This window comes from Thamnophis sirtalis, unplaced genomic scaffold, assembly GCF_051295495.1.
Source record: "Thamnophis sirtalis isolate CommonGarterSnake01/CBP01778 unplaced genomic scaffold, rThaSir2_p1.2 scaffold_1, whole genome shotgun sequence".
Lineage (NCBI taxonomy): Eukaryota > Metazoa > Chordata > Lepidosauria > Squamata > Natricidae > Thamnophis > Thamnophis sirtalis.
Genome location: NW_028261381.1, coordinates 68604450 through 68626606, shown reverse-complemented (window position 1 = coordinate 68626606; position 22157 = coordinate 68604450). Strand labels below are relative to the sequence as shown.

The 22157-nt window shown below is 37.7% G+C and overlaps 1 protein-coding gene across 6 annotated transcripts; it reads left to right on the top strand.

Annotated features, from left to right (window-relative positions):
• The first annotated feature begins 1385 nt into the window (after positions 1–1385).
• On the top strand, positions 1386–20930 carry LOC106554505 (acyl-CoA (8-3)-desaturase). 6 transcript variants are annotated; one of them, XR_015696605.1, is made up of 13 exons: positions 1398–1774; positions 4783–4893; positions 6766–6963; positions 7546–7647; positions 7735–7863; positions 8501–8558; positions 9143–9219; positions 9796–9893; positions 10555–10651; positions 17084–17163; positions 18592–18717; positions 19830–19969; positions 20175–20930. XR_015696605.1 is itself a non-coding variant. In XM_014073195.2 (12 exons), exons 1-12 carry the CDS (start codon positions 1526–1528, stop codon positions 19879–19881), a joined length of 1377 nt encoding a protein of 458 aa, XP_013928670.2. In that variant the 5' UTR covers positions 1398–1525; the 3' UTR covers positions 19882–20930. The 6 variants fall into 6 exon arrangements, 5 of the variants coding, with proteins under 5 accessions (XP_087571282.1, XP_087571284.1, XP_087571287.1 ...); XM_014073195.2 differs by having other exon boundaries at positions 19830–20930; XM_087715156.1 differs by lacking the exon at positions 18592–18717 and having other exon boundaries at positions 1386–1774; positions 19830–20930.
• Positions 20931–22157: the final 1227 nt, after the last annotated feature.

Genomic DNA, 22157 nt, shown 5'->3' with positions numbered 1-22157 from the left:
TCCACATAAACCAACTATACAGGTGTCTGAGAAAATAAAAATAGAAACTGAGTATAAGCAAATGTGTTTGAAACACTGCACCCCCATCAGTTCAGGGAAAAGAACAATAGGAAAATTGGAGCAGCAGCAAGCAATCTCATCACTTACCATTCTGTGTTGTACAGTACACAATGGAGGGATGTTTTATGAAAGGCCACACCCTTTGTGACAGCCATTTTGTAAATGGGCAAACCAAATGTGGCAACCATTTTCTCTGAGCTACAACATGATCCCAAAATGTCAGTGTACTTGCTGACTCCAAAAGATTGGAATTTCTCGGATTTAAAGTTTCCAAATTGTGCTTTAATAAATTCTGATGTGTTGGAAATTAAAATTTCCTGGATAAGCATAGCAATGACAGATGAGTTTAATGGTTGAGGGTTTTTTAAGAGTTTACCCCCATTAATCTTCACCAAGTGAGACCCAAACAGTTTGGGTTATATGCTCCATGTGAATTAGAACCTCTAAGGCTATGCAACCATACTACCAATATGCTAATACATGTGTGTGGAAGGGGCTAACTCTTGCTTCTGTAGTTTAAAATGTCATATTTTTCTATTTCATTCAGTGAAACTTTTTTTAAGAGGAGGTGTCACTTCAGGATAATGCATGTTGAAGTTATCTTAAATGTTAATTATTACTTCTTCCCCCGCATGAATAGCATCATCTGGGCACAGCCTCCTCATTCCCTACCTGCAGGCAAAAAAAATATCTTGATTTAGGCACATCTGTGGGACTTAAATGAACTGGATTTATTGCATCTAACTCTTACTCCAAGGATCATGGAAGATAAATTGGGCATGGCTACGCTTTGTGCATTCTTGCAACATACCTGTTCTCTCTTACTCATTTCTCAAAATAATGGTACAGGAAGGAGAAATCTCATCTCTTTTTATTATAACCGATAGGACGTTTCATCCAGTCTAAAAACAACTCAGTAAACAGGGGCATTGGGAGACTCATTACCTTAAATCTATTACCCTAAAACATGTATGTTTCACAGCAAAACTATTTGAGCTAAGGTACCAGCCTGATGAAATAAGCCATTCAGAGAAGATGACTAGACAGTATGTAAAAACTATTAATGATTCACGAAATAAGTGCTTGCACCATGAGGAAAGTAAGCTCTGGAAAGGAAAAGAAGTGCTGAGTCTGGTAGCTGGGGAGAAAGAAACCCAACTGGAAGGTGGAAAGCTTGCCATGGGCGTGACCCTTAATCAAACGTTCAGAGGCGGCTCGGTTACATTAAGCTATAAAATGAGAAGTCAAGCGATAATTAAGAGAGGCGCCGGAGAGCCAATGGTGTTTCTCATCACCTCGACGGACCAATCAGGTGCCGAAGAGAGAGTTCCAGAACAAGGATCCCTTAATTGAACGCGCTAGATCCTTCTGTTGCTAGAGCTGCTCGCGCTGCCTGGTCCGGGAATTGTGGCTTCCCCCAGGAGATCGTTGGTGGAGAAGCAAGGAATTTAACCCTGTGGAATAAATGGCTCCTCCGCTGCAGGATACCGGGGTGGGGGCTGTAGGGGGAGAGAAAAAGGCGAACGGGAGTGAAATCTGTTCCCGCCGTTTTTTCACGTGGGAAGAAATCGGTCTGCGCACGGGACGGATTCAACCTCATCTTAAGGAGAAGTGGCTTGTGATTGACAGGAAGGTCTACGACATCAGCAGCTTCTGCCAGCGGCACCCGGGGGGCCAGAGGGTGATTTCCCACTACGCTGGGCAGGATGCCACGGTGAGTACAGCTACGTCTCAGAGTGCTAGTTGAGCAGGGGGGAAAGCGGAATGGCAAAACCCGGCTCATATCCCGAAAGAATACAGGAAAACGAACTTGGAAAGGAGGTCTTCTAGTCCAACTCCTGCAGGGAACCCTATATCATTCTGGATAAATGGCTGACCCGTCTCTTCTTAAACACCTCCGGGTGATGGAGCACCCACAACCTCTGAAGGGAAGCTGCTCCACTAATTAACTACTGTCACTGTCAGGAAATTTCTCAGTTGGGTCTCTGATACGTTTCCCATTTGTTACTTCTTGTCTAGTTTGCTTCTCTCCTTGATTAGTTTCCATCCATTGCTTCTTGTTCTGCCTTCAGGTGCTTTGGAGAATAGGTTGTGCGTGTTGTCCTCCCCCCATTCTTTGTAACAGCCTCTCAAATATTGGAAGACTGCTATCATGGAATCCCTCACCCTTTGTTAGATTAGATACAACAATTCCTGCAATCTTTTATCCACTGTTTCATCCTAGAGTCCCCTAATCATCTTTGTTGCTCTTCCCTGCACTCTTTTAGAGTCTCAGCATCTTTTTTGTATGGTGGTGATCAGAACTGGATGCGGTGCGGTATGACTAATAAAGCAGTGCTATCATCTTTTGGGATCTTGAAACTATCTTCGAAAGAAATTTACAAATACCTTTAACATTTCTAAATTAAATTTAAAGAAATTTGGATTATCTCCTTGTCCTCATTAAAATAGAGCTCACTGAGAAATTCAAGGATTCATGAGGTTGCTCCCATTTTGAAGGGGTCCTCACCAGGGAATAGGGGCCATAAATATTCATTGGAGCTACATATGGTTTTGCTTTCATAGCCAGGACTTTTCATACCAGCTTCCACCCTCCTTGCAAATTTGGGTGGTTTCTAAGTATAATCTTTTTAAAAGTTTATTTAAATGGTGTCCCAGCCAGCATTGGTGTCATCTTGGCATAATTCATTTCGTATAAACTAATTACTAATTGGTGTTTGACAAGTTTGACAAGTTATTTGAGTCAGTTCTCCTCATTAAAATGCTGTTTTATAATTCTTGTTTTAATGTATGGTCTGCACTCTTTAAACAGCATTGCTGTTTTAAAAAGTAAGTCTAGCTGCAAGGCACCTATGATGAATATACAATTTGTTGAAATCCAGGAGTAAGGTTGTGTAAAAATGTTTCACAATGTTAGTTATGCAGTTGTCATTTTTAAATTTTGAAAATGGTCTTGGGTAAGCTGTTGTTTTAGAGCAGGGATGTCAAACTCAAGGGCCGGGGGATTTGGCCGGAGGGGTGCTTAGATCTGGCCCAGAGGGCCGCCCTGGAAACACTGAAGGACCAGCCCGCGGTGCCTTTGCCAGTGAAAACAGAGTGCAGGAGGGCCAAGGGTCGTCCTCCTGAGCTCCCGTTTTCACTGGCAGTGGGCTGCAGGAGGCCATCACAGCCAAAAACTGAGTTTGAGAGCCCATTTTTGCTGTCAGAGCCCTCGGACTAGTACAGGCTCCCACAACACTATTGATATCGAGCTGGCCATGCCCAGCCTGGCCACCCACACCTCGGCCCCCTGAGGTCAAGCACAACCCTGTTGTGGCCCTCAATGAAATCAAATTTGATACCCCTGTTTTAAAGTGCGATGTTTGCTGGGAGTACTTTAAAATGACTTAGCTCCAGATTGATTCCCAGTATTTGTAATGTCAAGATTGATTTGATCATATTTGAAAATTTTACTAATAAATTATTTTTGACTGCTTGATTGAAGTTTACATAGAGTAGGTTTTTTTAATTTCCTAACACATAATACATGAGAAGTATAATTGTAAGTATTGGGTATATGAAGAAACCTTGATTGTAAGGTGCAATGTGATTTACGGTACTTCTAATAGAAAATACTTTATCAGCAAGATGTTCAGATGACAGTGCTGAAGCTTGCCTATATTGAAAGAGGAGAAGTTACACTGAGAAAATTCATTAGTTTTTAGAAAGCTCTCTTATTTGCTGTTTGGGAATGGAGAAAGAGTGTTCAGATTGATGTGTGTATGTGTTTGTGTGTAGCTGGGTGCATGAAATCATATGCATGGACTAATTGATAATAACCTCATATGAGAAAGATTAGTGTAAATTCTTGATGGGAAGAATTGAGGAAAGATGCTATCTGTTGTCCTGTATGTTCCAAAGTCTCTTTTGCTTTTGAATCCAAGTGATACATATGCTTATAGGAAAGTATTTGACAATAGAAGAATTTGGTTAACTTCTTAAAATTAGCAAATTAGGTACTCAAGTTACTAGTAATGGTTAAACTTGTGTGTGTAGACACACACACACATTCACACACAAATGTATGTATACACATATACATATACACATACATACCGAGTAATGGAGCTAATAAAGTAAGAAGGATGTGGTTGCAGAGCATTTTCTACAATTCATTAAAAGAGATTTATTATTTTCACACTTCTGTGTAAGCCAAAAAAAGTGGTGGTTGCTTTAAAGAGGTGATTTATTAAATCAAAATGACTCTTTAAACAGCTACTAGTACTTTTGAGGATTGTGCCTGGAAAACACAAACCTGCTTAAATGAATAGTGGCATATGGCTAAATGAGATTCAACACAGTTCTTCCAAATCCTTTTTGACCATCACAGCCAGGATTTTTAAAAAAGTGAATATATGTAAGCTTTTGCTGCAGTAGGTGTTTTAGAATGAGGTGTAGTTCCAAGATTACATATCCCCCAAAGCCTAAAGATCTCTGAAGATTTTAGCCAAAAATAATTAAAAAATATTAAATACCAATAATTATACCAATTAAAACTAAATATGAATGTAACCAAAACTTTGTGCTCATTTTTAAATAATGACTCCCAGCTTACCGCTCAAACTCTGGATGCAGTATATACTACTGTTTTACATTTAAGCTCTTTGTGACTACTTTCTAGTTTAAGTTTAGTTTAAATCTGTGTTTCTCATTCTGTTTAACATAATAACTTTTCTCTCATAGGATGCATTTACAGCATTTCACCTGAATAAGGCTCAACCAGCCAAGTATTTGAATTCATTGCTCATAGGGGAACTGGCACATGATCAACCAACTAGTGAACCCACCAAAAATGTGAGTGTTTGTTAGACATCAGAATTGGGAATGCAAATATATTTCTATACTTTAAAAAATACAGTGCAGATATAATTAAAATCAGATTTCTATGTTACTGATTGTTCACTAGAGATAAGGAACCTGTGTCCTTTAACAGCTACACTTAGCACAATAGGGATACTAGAGATTGTAATTAAGCACTAGAAAACCATCAGTTGCCCACTTCTGATTTTTAACCCACATTACAAATAGTCCCCAAGTTACAATTGCAATTGGGACTAGAATTGCTGTTGCTAAATAATGCAATTGTAAAGTCACGTGACTGTATTGCTTAGAGATGGCAATGTAGGCAGTCTAGATTATTGTCGTAATCAGACCTGGAAGTGGAAGGAATTCCAGGTAAAGTGTGGGTGCAGGCTGTGGAAAGAGAGTGCAGTCAGTGCTTCTGTTTGAACACAGGGAGGCCAGGGAAAGGATATGCTGTATGTGCAAGTGAAGTGCGGGGGGAAGTGAGTGTGGTGAGAATGAAGAAAGGCTGAGGGCAGAGAAGCCTTACCCAACCAACTTGCAGTCTTCCCCACTTGCTTCCCCATTGACTTTGCTTATAGGAAACTGGTAGGGAAGCTCACAAGTGGTGATTCACACGGACAGCAGAAGACTGCAACTGGTCATAAATGCAAACTGGTTCCCAAGTGCAATTATGATGGCTGGAACTTTGAAGACCAGTTGTATGCCTCTTCATTCAGCGCCTTTGTAACTTTGAATATCCTTGAATGAACGGTTGTAACTTGAGGACCACTTCTATCTAGTACTGATAAATAAGGTTAGTGGATGGGAGACCACCAGCCCTGTCCACATGAAACAAAATCCAGATTGGTATTATAATACAATTATGATAAGGTAAAAGGCCGAGGCAATATGCCTCACCCTTTTTTCTTTGCCTGACTGTACACTGGGCTGCCTTTGAAGAGTAACTGGATGCTGCAGCTAGTCCAAAATGTTGCGGCATGGGCAGTTTTTGTCATTTATTGTTATGCCTATCTCTCACTTCTGCTCTGAGAACTCTACTAGTTCCCCGTAAGCTTTCAGGTACAATTCAAGATGCTGGTCATCATCTGTGAAGCCCTCCATTGCATAAGGCAGTATCCTTTCTCCTATTGTTTCTGCCCTAGATCTAGTAAAAAAAAGGTGTGCTGTGGGTGCTCTTCTATTAAGCAAGGCCATCTTTTTGGATCCCAGAATTGTGCCTTTTCAGTTATAGCATCTGTCCTGTGGAACACTGTGCCTCTCGCCCCAACATTTGGGTGACCTGTTAGCCTTTACAACAAATTGAAGACCTGGCTGTTCCCATAGGCATTTAGATCAGGGGAGAATATGAGCTGTGCTGCTGTTGGTGGTTTATAGTTAACCATTTATCCTTGGGCAGTGGGGGAGAGTTATGTTTGGGGGTGTTGTTTGTTTTTAATCCTGTAAGCCACCCAAAGTCATTTGTATGAGATGGGTGGCCATATAAACGATCTCTGTCACTGAGAACTTTTTATGGGATGACCTTAATATTTTTTTAAAGATTTAAATAAGAGGAATCAGAGCTGAGTAAGACGGTACAGTCAAATTGTTTTTCTTGGCCTCCTGCAATTAGGTACCGTCCAGCATTTCTTAGATCATGGCTCTGAATTCTGAGTAATTATATACAATACGGTATAATATAATACAATACAAAATGAAATAAAAGCACCATACAAACTAGGAAACATCAAGGTGGTTGTCAAAATCTAAAACAATACAAATCAAAAGCTTGGGGAGTTACATTTTATAGTCAACATTTCATGTTATTATTTGTAGCCATGTAATGTATGATTATGGGACTAAGTGGTTTTTTTTGCCCCACAGCAATTGCTTACTCAAGATTTCCGGGAACTGCGATCCACTGTTGAGAAAATGGGACTTCTGAAGCCAAATCTCCGGTTTTTCTTTCTGATATTTGTTCATATTTTATTCTTCGATATCAGTGCTTGGTTGATAATCTGGTATTTTGGCACATCTTTAATACCATTCTATGCAGGTGTTGCATTCTTTACTATTGCTCAGGTACGGTATGGATCTTGTCATGTAATAAGAATTGGTATCTTTTTCTGTATATAGAGGATCTAAAAAATTTCACATGTTTCACTAAAGTGATAACTAACTACAATAACAACTAACTAGATTTTGGGAGGGGGTTTCTGTACTGCAGCAGCGTTTTTCTTTATGTCACAAGACATAACAGTCTTAGCATCTGGGATATTTTCACACAGCTTTGCAATTTAATGGCAGTACACCTGGTTTCGAAGTCAGAACCAGCACACCAACAGGGATCCTTGATTAACTTTGGTAATTGGGACCGGAATTTCCATTACTAAGCGATACAGTTGTAAAATGCAATATCATGTGACTGCATCACTTAATGTCAGCAATCCTGGCCATTAAATAGACAGTCCATGGTCCATATGCAATTCATAGACAGGGACCAATTAGGGCCTTTTCAATAGATTAAAGATTGCAGGTTTACAGAATCTTATTTTATTTAATATGAATATCTCCTTAAAATTGTGTTTTTAATGCATTGATTTAGTTCTATATTGTACAATGTATGAAATTAGCTTCATTTTTTAAAAAGGTTTTTTTTTTCAGGCCCAATTGTCCTGGCTCCAACATGATTTGGGTCACCTTTCAGTCTTTAGAACATCTAAGGGGAATCATATTGCCCATAGGATCGTCTTGAGTCAACTGAAAGTAAGTGTCCTGACCTTTAGGGAGGCTTTTCTTTTTGTCATCATATGATCTTAAAGTCTATTCTTTTCTGCTATTTCTTTCTTCTAGGGATTTCCAGCCAATTGGTGGAATAATTTGCATTTCCAGCATCATGCCAAACCAAACTGCTTTCGTAAAGACCCTGATCTCAACATGCATCCCATTGCGTTTGCCTTAGGGACAAAACTAGCTACAGAGGTATGGAGAGCGTATTATTGAAAAACAATTTTAGAAGAGCAAATAGAAGACACTGGAGGCAACAAATCTTCATTATCTGTGTTTGTGCTTGCCAAACTATTTTGTTGTTTTTCTTTTAAGCCTAATTTGATTTACTTTTACTGGATCCTTTTGCTTGATTTATTGTTATGGTTAGTCCTCATTTGGCACAATTGGTTGCTAAGTGAAACCACAACTGTACTTAGGATCTTACTTCAGCTATCCTTTAGGCTTTAACATTTCCAAGTAGTCTTTGTTTAGTGACCACAATTGGAGCGAGCAACTTGGTTGTTAAGCAGATTGGTTACTAAGTAAAACTGAAGTTGTGCTTATGATCTTGCTTCTATTTTCCTTTGCTTTATAGACCTGCAAACGTTGTAGATATTTTACCTTTGTTACTTAGAAAAAAATATAGGTTATTTTAAAAGAGTGCAATAAACCTCTGCAAGATTTAAGCCATCCATTTTACCCCTCCAAATACACAAAATTTGAATATTTTGGCCTAGCTCACACTAGGCAGCTGCCCACAGTCCATTGGTCACACTAACATAAATAAGGAAAGGAGCATAAGGAAATGCATCTCTGTTGCTTGAATAAACTGATGTCCCTTTCTTCATAGCTTGGATTGCAGAAAAAGAAGTACATGCCTTACAATTATCAACACAAGTACTTCTTCAGTAAGTATCTCTGTCACAGAAAAATACCACATTCCATTAATTACAGTAACTGCACTGCCTCTCCTGATTTTTAGAATGGAGAGATATAGGTTACAGCATCTAAGATAGTGAATTTGCAAATCAAAGGTGCTAGGATAATCAGAGAAGACTTATATATTGAGATATGAGATGAAAATGAGAGTTGGCAATGTCATATCACAAGAATTTGGGGATAAAGACAAATGGTAACATCAGAAATGGAGAGTGAGAAGGTGACAAATTATATGCTGGTTTATGACCACAATAAAGATTGATTTGATATGAGAAATTAAAGATGCTTAATCATCACAACAGAAAAAGATAAGATTGAGGGAAATAGAATAATAAGTACTTTACTTTATTGCCTGGTGAAACATGTTAATATTTGAATTTATTAAATTGAACTATGAACAGAACGTAGTTCTGAAATAATAGAAATATAAGCCAAATAAGAAGAAAGTGTACGATATACTATTAACAATTGCAACTTGGTCAGAAGAAATAGGGCAGAAGAGTGAATAAGTGTGTTTTTAAAGAGATTTTTATTTCTTCTCCTTGTTTAACAGTAATTGCACCGCTTTTAATGATTCCCTTCTTCCAGTTATCCATATACCACGCTACAATCAAACGCAGAGAATGGGTGGTAAGTATGCCAACCTAGGAATATGGACAAATGAGAAAAAAATGTTTCAGACCTACATATTGTGTTCTGGAAATTCTTTTGAGCTACTTTGAATCAGCTCCAGTTCGACAGAACTGAAACTTAGAATGCTTTGGCTACTCCCAGTTTCAGATGAAACAAAATCTGGATAGGGCAAGTGTTTTGGGGTGGGAGGTGGTGTTTTCTTTTTTCCACTGCCCTCCCCCCTCTCCCGCTAATAGGCTGCTGATCTAGCATGGTATGTCCCACTAGCCAACTCACTTTATTATCTTCCCTTTTTATCTCCCTCCCCTGCTTCCTGTCAGGCACTACCACCAGCAAACATATATTATTTTTCCCAATGCCCCAATCTTTTAACATTTTCTGCCCCCCCCCCCCCCAAAAAAAAGCTATATTTATATCCATTTCAGGAGTGAAATAGTTCCTGTGTGGATTATTTTGCTTATTCCCCATTCTCCAAAAGCCTATACTGCTAATGAGAAATTATTTTCTAAGAAATATTGTAGCATAGGATTACTTATAGAAAATACTGTCTTTTTTCTCTTTCTTCTGAAACAGGATCTAGCCTTGATTGTCATTTACCAAATCAGAGTCATGGTTGTCTACATACCCATTATGGGATTTGGTTGTTTTATGGCATACTACTGGCTGGGCAGGTAACCCCAACTTTATTTTTTTCTTAAATAATTATCAATTACTGATAAAATACCACTCATGAAACAGAAGTGCCATATGATCACATTATGGTTCACTGGAAACTTCCAACTGGTTTTCAAGGATAGCCCCACACATGAGATAACTGAGAAAGGGACATAAATGCAATACAAATAAACCTGTGCAAAAACCTAGCCACAACTAACAACTTGTTCTTTGAGCAGGAGTGTCCAGCATACTCACCAAATTGTGTACTAGGTACATCTGGAGAAGTTCAGCTCCATTCAGAACCACAGACAGAAAACCTCCAGACTTAGAAAGTCTGTGTACTCACTATTTGCTCTTGTTAGGGTTGAGGTTAACTCTGCCTCCCAGCCCCCCTTCAAACTTCCACAGTCTGTAAGCACTGGAAAAAACATCTTGACAACATCATTCAGCCAACCAAGAGTCAAAATATTCAGCGGAGTACTATTAATGTATGGATGACATCTGACCCTGTGGTGACAGATGAATACCTTTCTCCAAAGTGGCACATCACTCAGTAGCTTTACTGAAATCATTTGGAAAGTCAAACATATACATTATAATGAACTGTGCTATTTTAGTATTACATGAAAGGGTACTTAGCAAAAAATTAATTTGACGCTATATTGGACTTTGCAGATTTCTGGAAGCAACTTGGTTTATCTGGGTTTCACAAATGAATCACATTCCAATGAATATTGACTATGACACAAACATGGACTGGGTATCTACCCAGGTAAGTCTATTTCCCCTTGTTCAAAGCATTGGTTTTTGAGATTGATCATTGAATGATTTGGGAAACCGATGACAAATTTGGGATAGGAGAAAGATTTTAATTTTATATTTTCCAAATATGACAAGTAACTAATTTGTATGAATTCATACAAATTAGTTACACATGCATTCCATCAAAACATATTTCTGCATAGCTTGGCACTACATTCAGTCTCTTTTTCCAAAAGAAACATCTAGGAGAACTATAATTTAAAAGTATCGACCAGCAGTTATAAAACAACACAACCACAAAAAAACAAGGAAAATACAAACTAACTATGAAAGGTTGAAATCCCGTGGTTGGTCAGTACAGAAACTGAAGTAGATTAAAAAAATAATCCAGTTTAATGAAAGGCAACTTTTTATCATTCTAGTGTTAGGTACCCCTTGGAGAGGTGGGATTAAAGATGGAAAGGCTTGGAAAAAATCTGGAAAATGTCAGGAAAAAAGTAGAAAAATTCAGGGATGAAAAAATTTTCTTTTCCTACTTTTTCATAGCCTCTTTTTCTCTTTAAAACTGGACAAATGTTTTGGAAAGAATAAAGAGGCAGTAATGAATAAGTGCAATAACACAAGAAGCTCATATTTTGCTAGCCTTCATGCCCACCAAATAATGTCTATTAACTTGCAATGGTTTTAATCTTCTTGGATATCAGAACAATGCTGTTCCTGTGCACAGGAAAATTTGATCACAGCAACTGTGAATTATAAGAGGGAAGAATTCAGGACTTGTTCTCTCTCTCTCTCCCCTTTTACCTTCAAACTCTATGTTGGTCCCAATCAATAATTAAAATTATGTCCATAATAAAACAACACAATACATACATTGATTAAAATCATAAATATTAAATATTTGGCATCTGCAGTCCATCATTAAATCTTCTCATCCACCTCATACCCTCCCCGTGCTTGGGGAAAAGCCAGGTGTGAAGTCTGCTGAACTTCAAGGGGAAAGATGTTCCATACGGTAGGGGCTGACGACGGAAAAGGCTTACTTCCTAGAACCCATAAGATGGCAATGTTTAAGGGAAGGAACTAGGAGCATGCCCAACCTATCTAATCTGGCAAGATGGGTAGATGTAATTAGAGAGAGGTTGATCCTGCAGATAACCTGGCTCTGTACCATATTGGGTTTTAAAGATAACCAAGACCTGCATCCAGAAGGAAACCAGGAGGCAATGAAGCTTGTATAATGAGATATTACATGGGTAAATTTAGGTGCAACTATCACTGTTAATGTCACTGCATTCTGGATCAGTTGTATCTTCCAGGCGGGCTTCATAGGGAATCCCATATAGAATGCATTGCTGTAATCAAATTGGAAGTGAGCACAGGCATTCCAGTCAAGGAAAGAGTACAAGTGGCACACGAAACCAATCTGTGCAAGGGCCCCTACAGCCATGGCTGCCACCCTCCTTGAGCAGGAGGGTGAATCTACTAAAAACCCAGACCCACTCTGTCTTGCCAGAATTGAGTTGAAGCTAGTTCACAGGCAAGGGTCCCTAAAACATTGAAAGAGCATTACTATCCTGTAATAACCAGTAGATACTTCAGCCCTTTATAATCATTATATTGCTCTGTTGGCAGCAAAATTCTGTCAGAGTTTGTATACCTCAAACCTGGGGTGAGTTGTACTTGCCCTAAAGTGAATTCCATTTTCATATGAGAAAGGGAGGGAAGGATAGAGATTGCCAGAGCATGTTTTTTTTCTTGGGAAAATACAAGGGTATAGCTTAAATATGCAAGGGGAGGTATTGCTTAAAACCAGATATGTTCCACACGGTTTACTATATGGTCTAACCAGGAGAGGAAGCAGCAGATATCTGTACAGACATAACCCAAAGATTGGAGAGATAGAGAGTGGCTGCCTCATGACAAATACAACAGATTGGAACTGGAATTTCAGAAAAAACCACAAGAAAAGAAGCTCAAAAACCAAATGGAAATAATAAAACACAAACTGTCCCTACTTTTGAAAAAGAAGAATTAGCACACAAAGTTAAGAATATAAAACAAAACTTTTTTGAAAATGCCAATAAACCAGGAAGATGATTGGCATATAAATTTTTAAAAAAGGAAAAAAAAACAGGTACAAAACTTGATAGATGAGAAAAGTACATTACAACATCAAAATGACAGCAAAAAATAACAATCCAGAACTACTATGAATATCGGTATGATCAAGAGGAACTATCAGAGGATAAAATAAAACAATATCTAGAAGATGCTGGGCTACCTAAAGTCCCTGAAGAAATAAGCAATAGCAGTAGACTTATATACCGCTTCATAGGGCTTTCAGCCCTCTCTAAGCGGTTTACAGAGAGTCAGCATATTGCCCCCAACAATCTGGGTCCTCATTTTACCCACCTTGGAAGGATGGAAGGATGAGTCAACCCTGAGCCGGTGAGATTTGAACCGCTGAACTGCTGATCTAGCAGTAGCCTGCAGTGCTGCATTTAACCACTGCGCCACCTGAAGAAATAAGATCTACACTAAATTCAAAAATTGTTTGACTTACCAGAAGCAATTAAGAGACAGAAGAAAAATAAAACTCCAGGACCAGATGGCTTACCAACAGAATTCTATAAACAATTACAAGACACCCCACCCCCCCTGGGACTGGGACTACTGGAAGTTTACAACAAAGTCTTACTAAAAACTAAGATACCAAAATCTTGGATGGAAGCAAATATCATCCTCATACCAAAAAAGATACAGATTTATTGCAGATTAAAAACTATAGACCCATCTCACTTTTAAATGTAGACTATAAAATTTATACATCAACAATAGCTGAAAGATTGAAGAGATTCCTGAATAAATTTATACATTCGGACCAGAACGGTTTCCTGCCAAATAGACACATCAAAAATAACAGAATAATTCTGAACACATTGGAATATTATGAAGCATACCCAGAAAACAAATGACACTGATGTTTCCTGATGTGCAGAAAGCATTCAACAATGTAAACTGGCGATTCATGATACTGCAGCTAAAATACATGGAATTTGGGAGAAAATTCACCCAATATGATCAAGGCAATATACACAAAACAGACTGCAAAAGTGTTTGTGAATGGGGACATAAGCGAGAATATTAATATTAAAAGAGGCACAAGACAGGGATGCCCATTGCCCCCTTATTATTTATTTTGACTCTGGAAGTGTTAAATAAAAACAACCACCAAGATATAGAAATAAAAGGCATGGAGATAAAAAAGAACAGCTTTTGCAGATGATTTGGTGTTTATAGAAGAACCGCAAGAAACAGGACTCAAACTAATGAAGAAAATAGAAGACTATGGTGATGTTGCGGGATTGAAAATAACAAAGAGAAAACTAAAATCTTAGTTAAAAAGGAACAGAAAAAAGATTTAATGGAAAACATAGATAATTGAATAGTTAAAAAAGTAAAATATTTGGGAATAGGTTCCACCACAATTCCGTGAAGCCTTTCTCCGCGGAGATATGAGCGCGGAGTGCTAATCCGCGCCGTCCGATTCGCTAGAGCAAATGTGATGCTAGCGCAGCGTCATCATCGCGCGCAGACGCAATCACGCTAACATGCTGCAGCTGTCAAATTCAAATGGCAAACCATCGCGCGCTGTCAAACGCGCGTGCACTTTGAAACTGTCAAACCAGGTTTCAGTTCTTAACGCTGTGAAAGCTGTCAGGTTGCAGTTAGACTTATATACCGGTTGCAGAAAGCTGTCAAGTGCACTTTGAAACTGTCAAACCAGGTTTCAGTTCTTAACGCTGTGAAAGCTATCAGGTTGCAGTTAGACTTATATACCGGTTGCAGAAAGCTGTCAAGTGTCAACTGCTTAAAACGTTAAAACGCTGACACAATCTCAAGCTGTGCAAAACCTGCATGGAGATGATAAAGTCACAAAAAGGCAAACCCCATTTACTCTATGAAGGCTATAGATACCGACAGGACAAATTAAATTTAGATAAGTCTTCTTCATGGAGGTGCATTAAAAAAGAGTGTGCAGGCAGACTTAAGATGAAGACAGATGGCACATTGGTAACATCTACTGAACACATGCATGCTCCAGACACTGCCAAAAACGAAATTGAGAAAGTAAAAGCAACTATACGCGAAAGAGCGGAAAACAGTGTAGAAAAACCACGCCAAATTATTCTCAGTAGCACAGCTGGAGTCTCACTAGAAGCAGCCCATCTTTTGCCATCCTTTTCAGCAAGCCAGCGTACTATACAGCGAAAACGGAGGAGGCCTGATGTCACCAATCCTAGACCACAATGTGTTCAAGAAATTATTATTCCAGACTCTCTGAAGGTGACAACACGTTCAGAAAATTTTCTTCTCTGGGATTCGGGTGATCAAGACACAAACAGAATGTTTATGTTCGGGACGGCAGCAAATTTGAAATTGTTGGAGGAATATCCACACTGGTTCATGGATGGAACATTCAAGGTAGCGCCTGAAATATTTCTCCAGGTATTTACCATTCATTCTTTAATTGACAATCGCTCAATTCCACTAATATATGTTCTCATGAAAACAAAATCACGGGCTGACTATGAGAGGGTTTTCCGCAAAGTAATTGAACTGCAACCTTCTGTCACGCCTCTCAGCATTCTAATAGATTTTGAAATAGCAACTATGAATGCACTGACTACTGTATTTCCAAATGCTACCATACTTGGTTGTCTGTTTCACCTTGGTCAGTCCTTATGGCGTCGTATACAAAACAAAGGGTTATCCAATTTATATCGTGATGATGATAACTTTAAAATGTACTCAAAGATGCTGATTGCACTTAGTTTCGTTCCTCCGGAAGATGTTGGCTCTGCCTTCGATGAACTGAATGACACTAAACCTGGCAATCTACAAAATAATTATGATTACTGGGAAGATAATTACATTGGCCATTAGAGATGCAATCGAAGAACTAATCCGTTGTTTCTTATCACTATGTGGAACATGCGAGAACGTGTTGCTCATGGCTTGCCACGAACAAATAATTCTATCGAGGGTTGGCATCACGCTTTCCAATCATCAGTAGCATGCCACCATCCAACCATTTACACATTGCTGCATCATTTCCGCCATGAGCAAGACATGACAGAACAAACCATCAAACAAATTCAAAGCGGAATCACCAACAGTCAACCAGGCAGCAAATCTAAATATGTACAACTTTCAAGACGTCTTGCTGCAATTCTGCCAACATATGCAGGGCGTGAACGTACAGATTATCTACGTGCAATATCTCATAATATTGACTTCTAAATTAATTGATTTGTTGTATTTTATCTTAGTGACATAATAAGCTTCTTGTCCTGACTTTTTATCTTATTTAATGACATAATAAACTGAATTATTGATCCTGTAATCGATATGTTTATTCCATTTGATGCAACATAATAAACTTTTAGTAGTACATTTTAAACCCCTAAACATAATTTATTTAGTGACAAAATAAACTTAATAACACAAAATAATAAATAAATAATAATAAAACTAGTCAACAAAACTGATTGATTTGATGCAACAAAATAAACTTTTATTTACATTTCACTGTTTCAAAACATTCAAAAGCTGCATTTTACATTTAAAACAAACATTAAAAAAAACATTCAAAAGCTGCATTTTACATTTAAAACAAACGTGGTTAAAACTAACATTAACTTTCCTAGCATTCAAAAGCTTCAAAATACAGAATCCTTTCAAGATTCACAGCATTCAAAACTAACGTTAACTTATCCTAGCATTAAAAAGCTTCAAAATAAAAAAACCTTTCGAAGCATTCACTTTTTCGCGCTGGCCGTCGTCGCGCTGATATCAACGCGGTACTGTGGGCGCGCTAATGATGACGCCTACTTGTCGACGCTGATTTGTCTCCGCTCTATTGACTAGCGCGGATTTCTCGTGCCACGGTTTACTTTAATTTATTAATTTTGATTAGTATTACTAATTAATTTGTATTAATGTTTTGAGGGAAAAGCACTGTTATTATGAAACTACCATTAGAGAATAGTAGGAACAGTCTTTCATTCTAGAACATCCTTCCTTTGAACTAATATTAGTTCTGATTTTTTTTTATCATTTAGAAGATCTGTGAATACAGTTATCTTTTATCAGGTTTTGGTGGGGTGGGGAATGAGGTTGTTCTTTAACTGATTTGTTAGGATTTTAACACATTGGGTTTTTTATGTTGGAATATGTTTGAATGTTTTAGAATTGTGAATTTCCTAGAATCTGGTAAACTGGGGGCATAAAACATTTTAAATAAATGAATAAATACAAATAATACCAAAATACAGGCCTATCTTCTGTGGATCCGGTTAATATTAGTGAGAGATAAAACAGATCCAGATCTCCAGCTAGGCATTGGAATAAATATACTTTTTTTGTTTTCCCATAGCTCCATGCAACATGCAATGTGAATCAGTCATTTTTCAATGACTGGTTCACCGGTCACCTGAATTTCCAGATTGAACACCAGTAAGTAAAATCCTTAGCAATAGCACTTAGACTTATATACCATGTCACAGTCTTTATAGCCCTCTCTGCCCCCAATAATCTGGGTCCTCATTTTACCCACCTCGGAAGGATGGAAGGCTGAGTCAACCTTGAGCCTGGTGAGATTTGATTTGCCAAATTGCAGGCAACCGACCGGCAGCGGAAGAAACCTGCAGTACTGCATTCTAACCACTGTGCCTTTGCAACTCCTTAAGATGATATTACTTTGTAAATAATTATAAATGTCTCTGGCAAATATAAAACTCCTTGTAGTGAGTTTAACTTTCTTTTTACACTATAAAAAACAAGACAAATTTGTATTTAAATGTTCAAGAATTATTTGCAAGAAGCTTAATTAAACAAAGATGTAAGACAGTTTCTAAAATGGACATGGGCACAATTTTTTAAAATGTTTGTTGTGGCTGAAATGAAAATGGTTGAAAGAAGGAAATAAGGGGAAAAGCAAAGTGGTTTGTCTTTTTATTTTGTCTGCTTGGGACATTTTCTGGAAAAAATGGTACTAAAAATGGCAACAAAGGGCAGAAGGTGTGCTAGAAAATCAGCTTCATAAGATATACTTCAGAATTTTTTTCAACAAACAATAAATTTTATCAGATGGGAAATAGATAAATGGATGCTTTTGAAAGAAAAGATGAAATATTTTTAAAGTTAAGAAAAGAGATGAAAGTTGGTGTTTAAAAAATCTGGAGAAGTAAAACAATCATTAACTGAGTGAAAATTTTAGAAGATCAAAAGTTCAAAGCAGATATTGGATAATTTGACTATTGGAATTGAAAGAGAAAGAATTCTGTTTGAGATTTAGAGCTGTCCTGACATTCCAATGAAAACATTACAGAGTAGCTTATTAAAAGTGTTGACAATTTTTTTAATCTGGAAGAGGAAGATAGGGAAGCAGAATAAATTACAAATTTGGTGGAATTACATGTAGTGTGGAATGCCCCTAGAGAGGTTTTAGTGAATTTTGTTAGATATATGACAATTGCAATGAGATTATTTTATGCTCCAAAATCGCGCACTATGGAGGAATGGCTGGTGAAGACGATGAAACCAATGGAGATGGCAACTTTTACTTCATTGTTTTGTTTTGTTTTTTTAAGAAAAAAAAACTATCTACATTTATGGCTGACTGAAATGTTTTGCTTAAAATGGGAAAAATGCATTATGATTTATGGTTTTGATGATTGGGGGGAAAATTGTATAATAGAAAAATGACTTTTTTGTAATATAGATTAAGCAAAATTCTACCTATATTTGCTGCATAGGAAATTGGAAGTTCTTTTTTCTTTCTTTATTATTTTGTATTTAGTTTTTATGTTATCTATGAATCTTTTCATCAGCTTTATTTTTAAAAAAAAAATAAAACAAACCTACTTTTTTACTTTTCTACAGCCTTTTCCCCACAATGCCTCGCCACAACTACAGTAAAGTGGCTCCCCTTGTGAAATCCCTCTGTGCCAAGCATGGTATTACCTATCAGAGCAAGCCCCTACTTACAGCCTTTGGAGACATTTTACGGTAAATATGGCAAGAATTGTATGAACTCTGGTTTGACAAGAGAAAAGAATAATTGGCTCATGTAAAACAGTTACGGTATTTTTCAGAGTATAAGACACACCTTTTTCGCCAAAAAAAGAGAGTGAAAATCTGGGTGCATCTTATACACTAAATATAGCATTTTTGGCCTACCGAAACGCCACCCCCTTTGCAAAAATGGACATGCAGAGGGTGTGGGAGGCCTGCAAAGTGTTCCGGGGGGGGGGGGAATGAGTGAAAATGGGCCATTTTTTGCCCCCTTCCAGCCCCCAGGAGCACTCTACAAGCCTCCCAAAGCTCTACATGCTTTTTTGCAAAAAACAAGGTGTGCAGAGGGTTTGGGAGGCCTGCAGAGTACAAAAACTTTTTTTTTAATTTACCTCTTCAAAATCATGATGTGTTTTATACTCCGGTGCATCTTATAGTCTGAAAAATACAGTAATCAGCTGAAGTGGATAAAGGGCCAATTGAACAAAGCTAAATGGATGTCTCCTTCACATGGTCTATATAGTGGGGGAAGAGCAAGGACACCTTGCCCATGTTTCATTGTGTAATAAAAATCTGGAGCTTTGCTAGGCAGTAGATTCCTGATGATAAGAACTGCAATAGCACCATAGATCGAATAGATACCGTAGTAATGGCTATGTAATCTCAAAATCTTATTGAAATAAATCCTATTTAGAGCATGATTTAAAACAAGTGACTTACCAGAACAAGAAATTCCAGTCTGAGATCTGGTTCCTTGCATCCTCCAGCTATGCATCTGATGGGAATGAAAGGCAACATATATTTTCACATTTCTTAGCGATTAAGTAAAATCAGGGCAAAACTAGAATAGTCCTTGGGAAATGATGATCAGAATGCCTGTTTCTTCACATTTGGGGAATAATAATTGTGACACGAGTAGAGATTTTCCCTCACTCAGTTGCAGTGGGAAAAGAGTCTCCATGTATACCAATCAATGTGCACAGAGATGGCAATCAAAGAAATGTAAGGGGGTAACAAAGATGTTGAAGGATTGGGAAAGTGCATATTGTGACACATACTCTGCCTCCCATGTTGGTGTAATCTAAGACCTGTACACTGTTTTACAGATCTCTTAAGGTCTCTGGAGAAGCCTGGCTTGAAGCATATCTACATGGATAAACATTTCGAGAATGAACTCCATCCCAATGAAGATGCATCACGCACTAGAGGCAGCTGGTGGACTAAGGAAGAATGTGGGGTCTAGTGGGTAAATAGGCTAAGTGATAGTTTTGCTGGGATGGGATAATTGTGATACTTTACTTCATCCTCTGTACAGTTTTTCCTTGGATCTGTATTCTGTTTGTACTGTGGCATTTGGGGGATATGCGAAAAGTGAATTAGTATCCTTGTATTTCACTTGATGCTTCTATGAGATTGAAACTTGGCTTTCTTTTTTCCTTGTTTTGGGGAAGGTTGTCAGATGGGAAAGGCAAAGAGTTTAGAACAGAAGGATGAAGTAATGAGAAGAAAGAAGATAAAAATACAGTTTCTACTGTAACTTTACATGTTACTTGAAGGACAATTTGAAGTTTTAGGATACCTTGCAAGGTCCAATTTCTCTTGAAAGAGCAAAAGTCTTAGTTTTTAAAAAAATCCTGTAGGGTGTTTGAAGTCTGAATCTTCAAAAATATTGTTTAAAAAGACTATTAGTTTGAGTGTTTAGGTTTTTAATGTTCTTAAGAAGGAATAAAAGTGAGTTCCTTAAATGTGATCCAAACCATGAGTTTTGGGAGGATTCTTTTACACCCAAATGGAAATCAGCAAGACCAAACAGCTTCCATTCTGTCAAAGTTCCATGTCATACCTTAACCAGAAACTGTGACCCCACCTCCATGTCAAATTTTTGAGCTTCAGCAGAAATAGCACAGTTGATGCTCAAGTGAATGCAGATTCAATGACTCTTTAGCTTACACACTTTTTAAAGTGTATGTTAGAAGGAAGGATGACTCTTCTACTGTATTGTGGACCACAGCCTCTGGAAAGTTAAGACCTGAGGTCATGACATTTGTCTGGCACAGGATTGATTGAAATAATTGTTAAATATCTGTTCCATTAATGTGTGATTGATGCTCTTTTTTGATCCTTTAGCACAGTTCTCTTAAGATGTACACTACTTCATGTGTACCTGTTTTATTTATTTGTATCTTTTAATATATTTCATGAACTGATTTTGCAGTGTGCGTGGTTGTCTTTTTATTCGATAGTATACATTTGAGCAGGAATTGAAAGATGAAACTACTTCATGATTTTGGAGAATATTATAATTTCCTTGAAATAGATTAAACACCAGCAAGTAGGAAGATGGGGAAGATACTTTTTTTCTGCAGTTATCCCAATGTCTAAATTTGAAAAGTTTGTTCCCGTACAACAGATTGCATTGGAGCAGATTATCGGGACATGGCTGCTCTGGGATAACAGAATCTCAATTACTGTAGTGCAATAATAACTAGGCCAAAAATCTGACACTGTAAACATGTAATTACTATGTAAAAATTATTTTTAAACAGGGATTTGTCATGAATTTAAAATGTTGCAAAAGTAGAAGCCAACAATACTGCATACACTAAGTCTATGAGTTATTCAGCTTCAACATTCATAGTGATAAAGAATAACTGCTTGAGTAGATAGTCCTCGTTTAGGGACTGACTTGATTAGTGACCATTTGCAGTTACCACAATGATGAAAAAGTAACTTTGCAACCAATCCTCGCATTTACAGGTAATCCTCATGACCACAACTGAGCCCTAAATTTATGTTGCTAAGTGAGACATTTGTTAAGTAAATTTTGCTTCATTTTCTTGCCATAGTTGTTAAGTGAAACACTGCTGTTGTTAAATTGGTAACAGGTGTTAAGTGAATCTGGTTTTCGCATTGTCTTTGCTTGGCAGAAGGTCACAAAAGAGGATCACATGACCTCGGGACACTACAACAATCATAAATGTGAGTTGTCAAGCGTCCAGATTTAAATCATATGACCATGGAGATGTTGCAATGGTCATGCGTGAAAAACTGTCATAAATCAATTTTTCAGTCCTGTTGTAACTTTGAACAGTCACTAAATGAACTGTTGTAAATCGAGGACTATCTGTACTACATTTTTAGATCAGAAAACTTGAAGTAAAATAATAAAGTTGCAGTTTTACTTAGTAACTGCTTCACTTAACAACCAAGTTGGCAGTCTTAAATCTGGTCACCAAATGAGGGCTAACTTGACTAATGAGGAAGACAGAATGCTTCTCAGTGTTTTGGTAGCTGTTATGTCATCTGTCTGACCCATGGTACCAAAAAATATATGTAATCCTCTACTGCAACCGTTTGTTTAGTGACTGTTTAAAAGTTACAACAGCACTGAAAAAAAGTGATTTATGATTGTTTTTCACACTTACAACCATTGC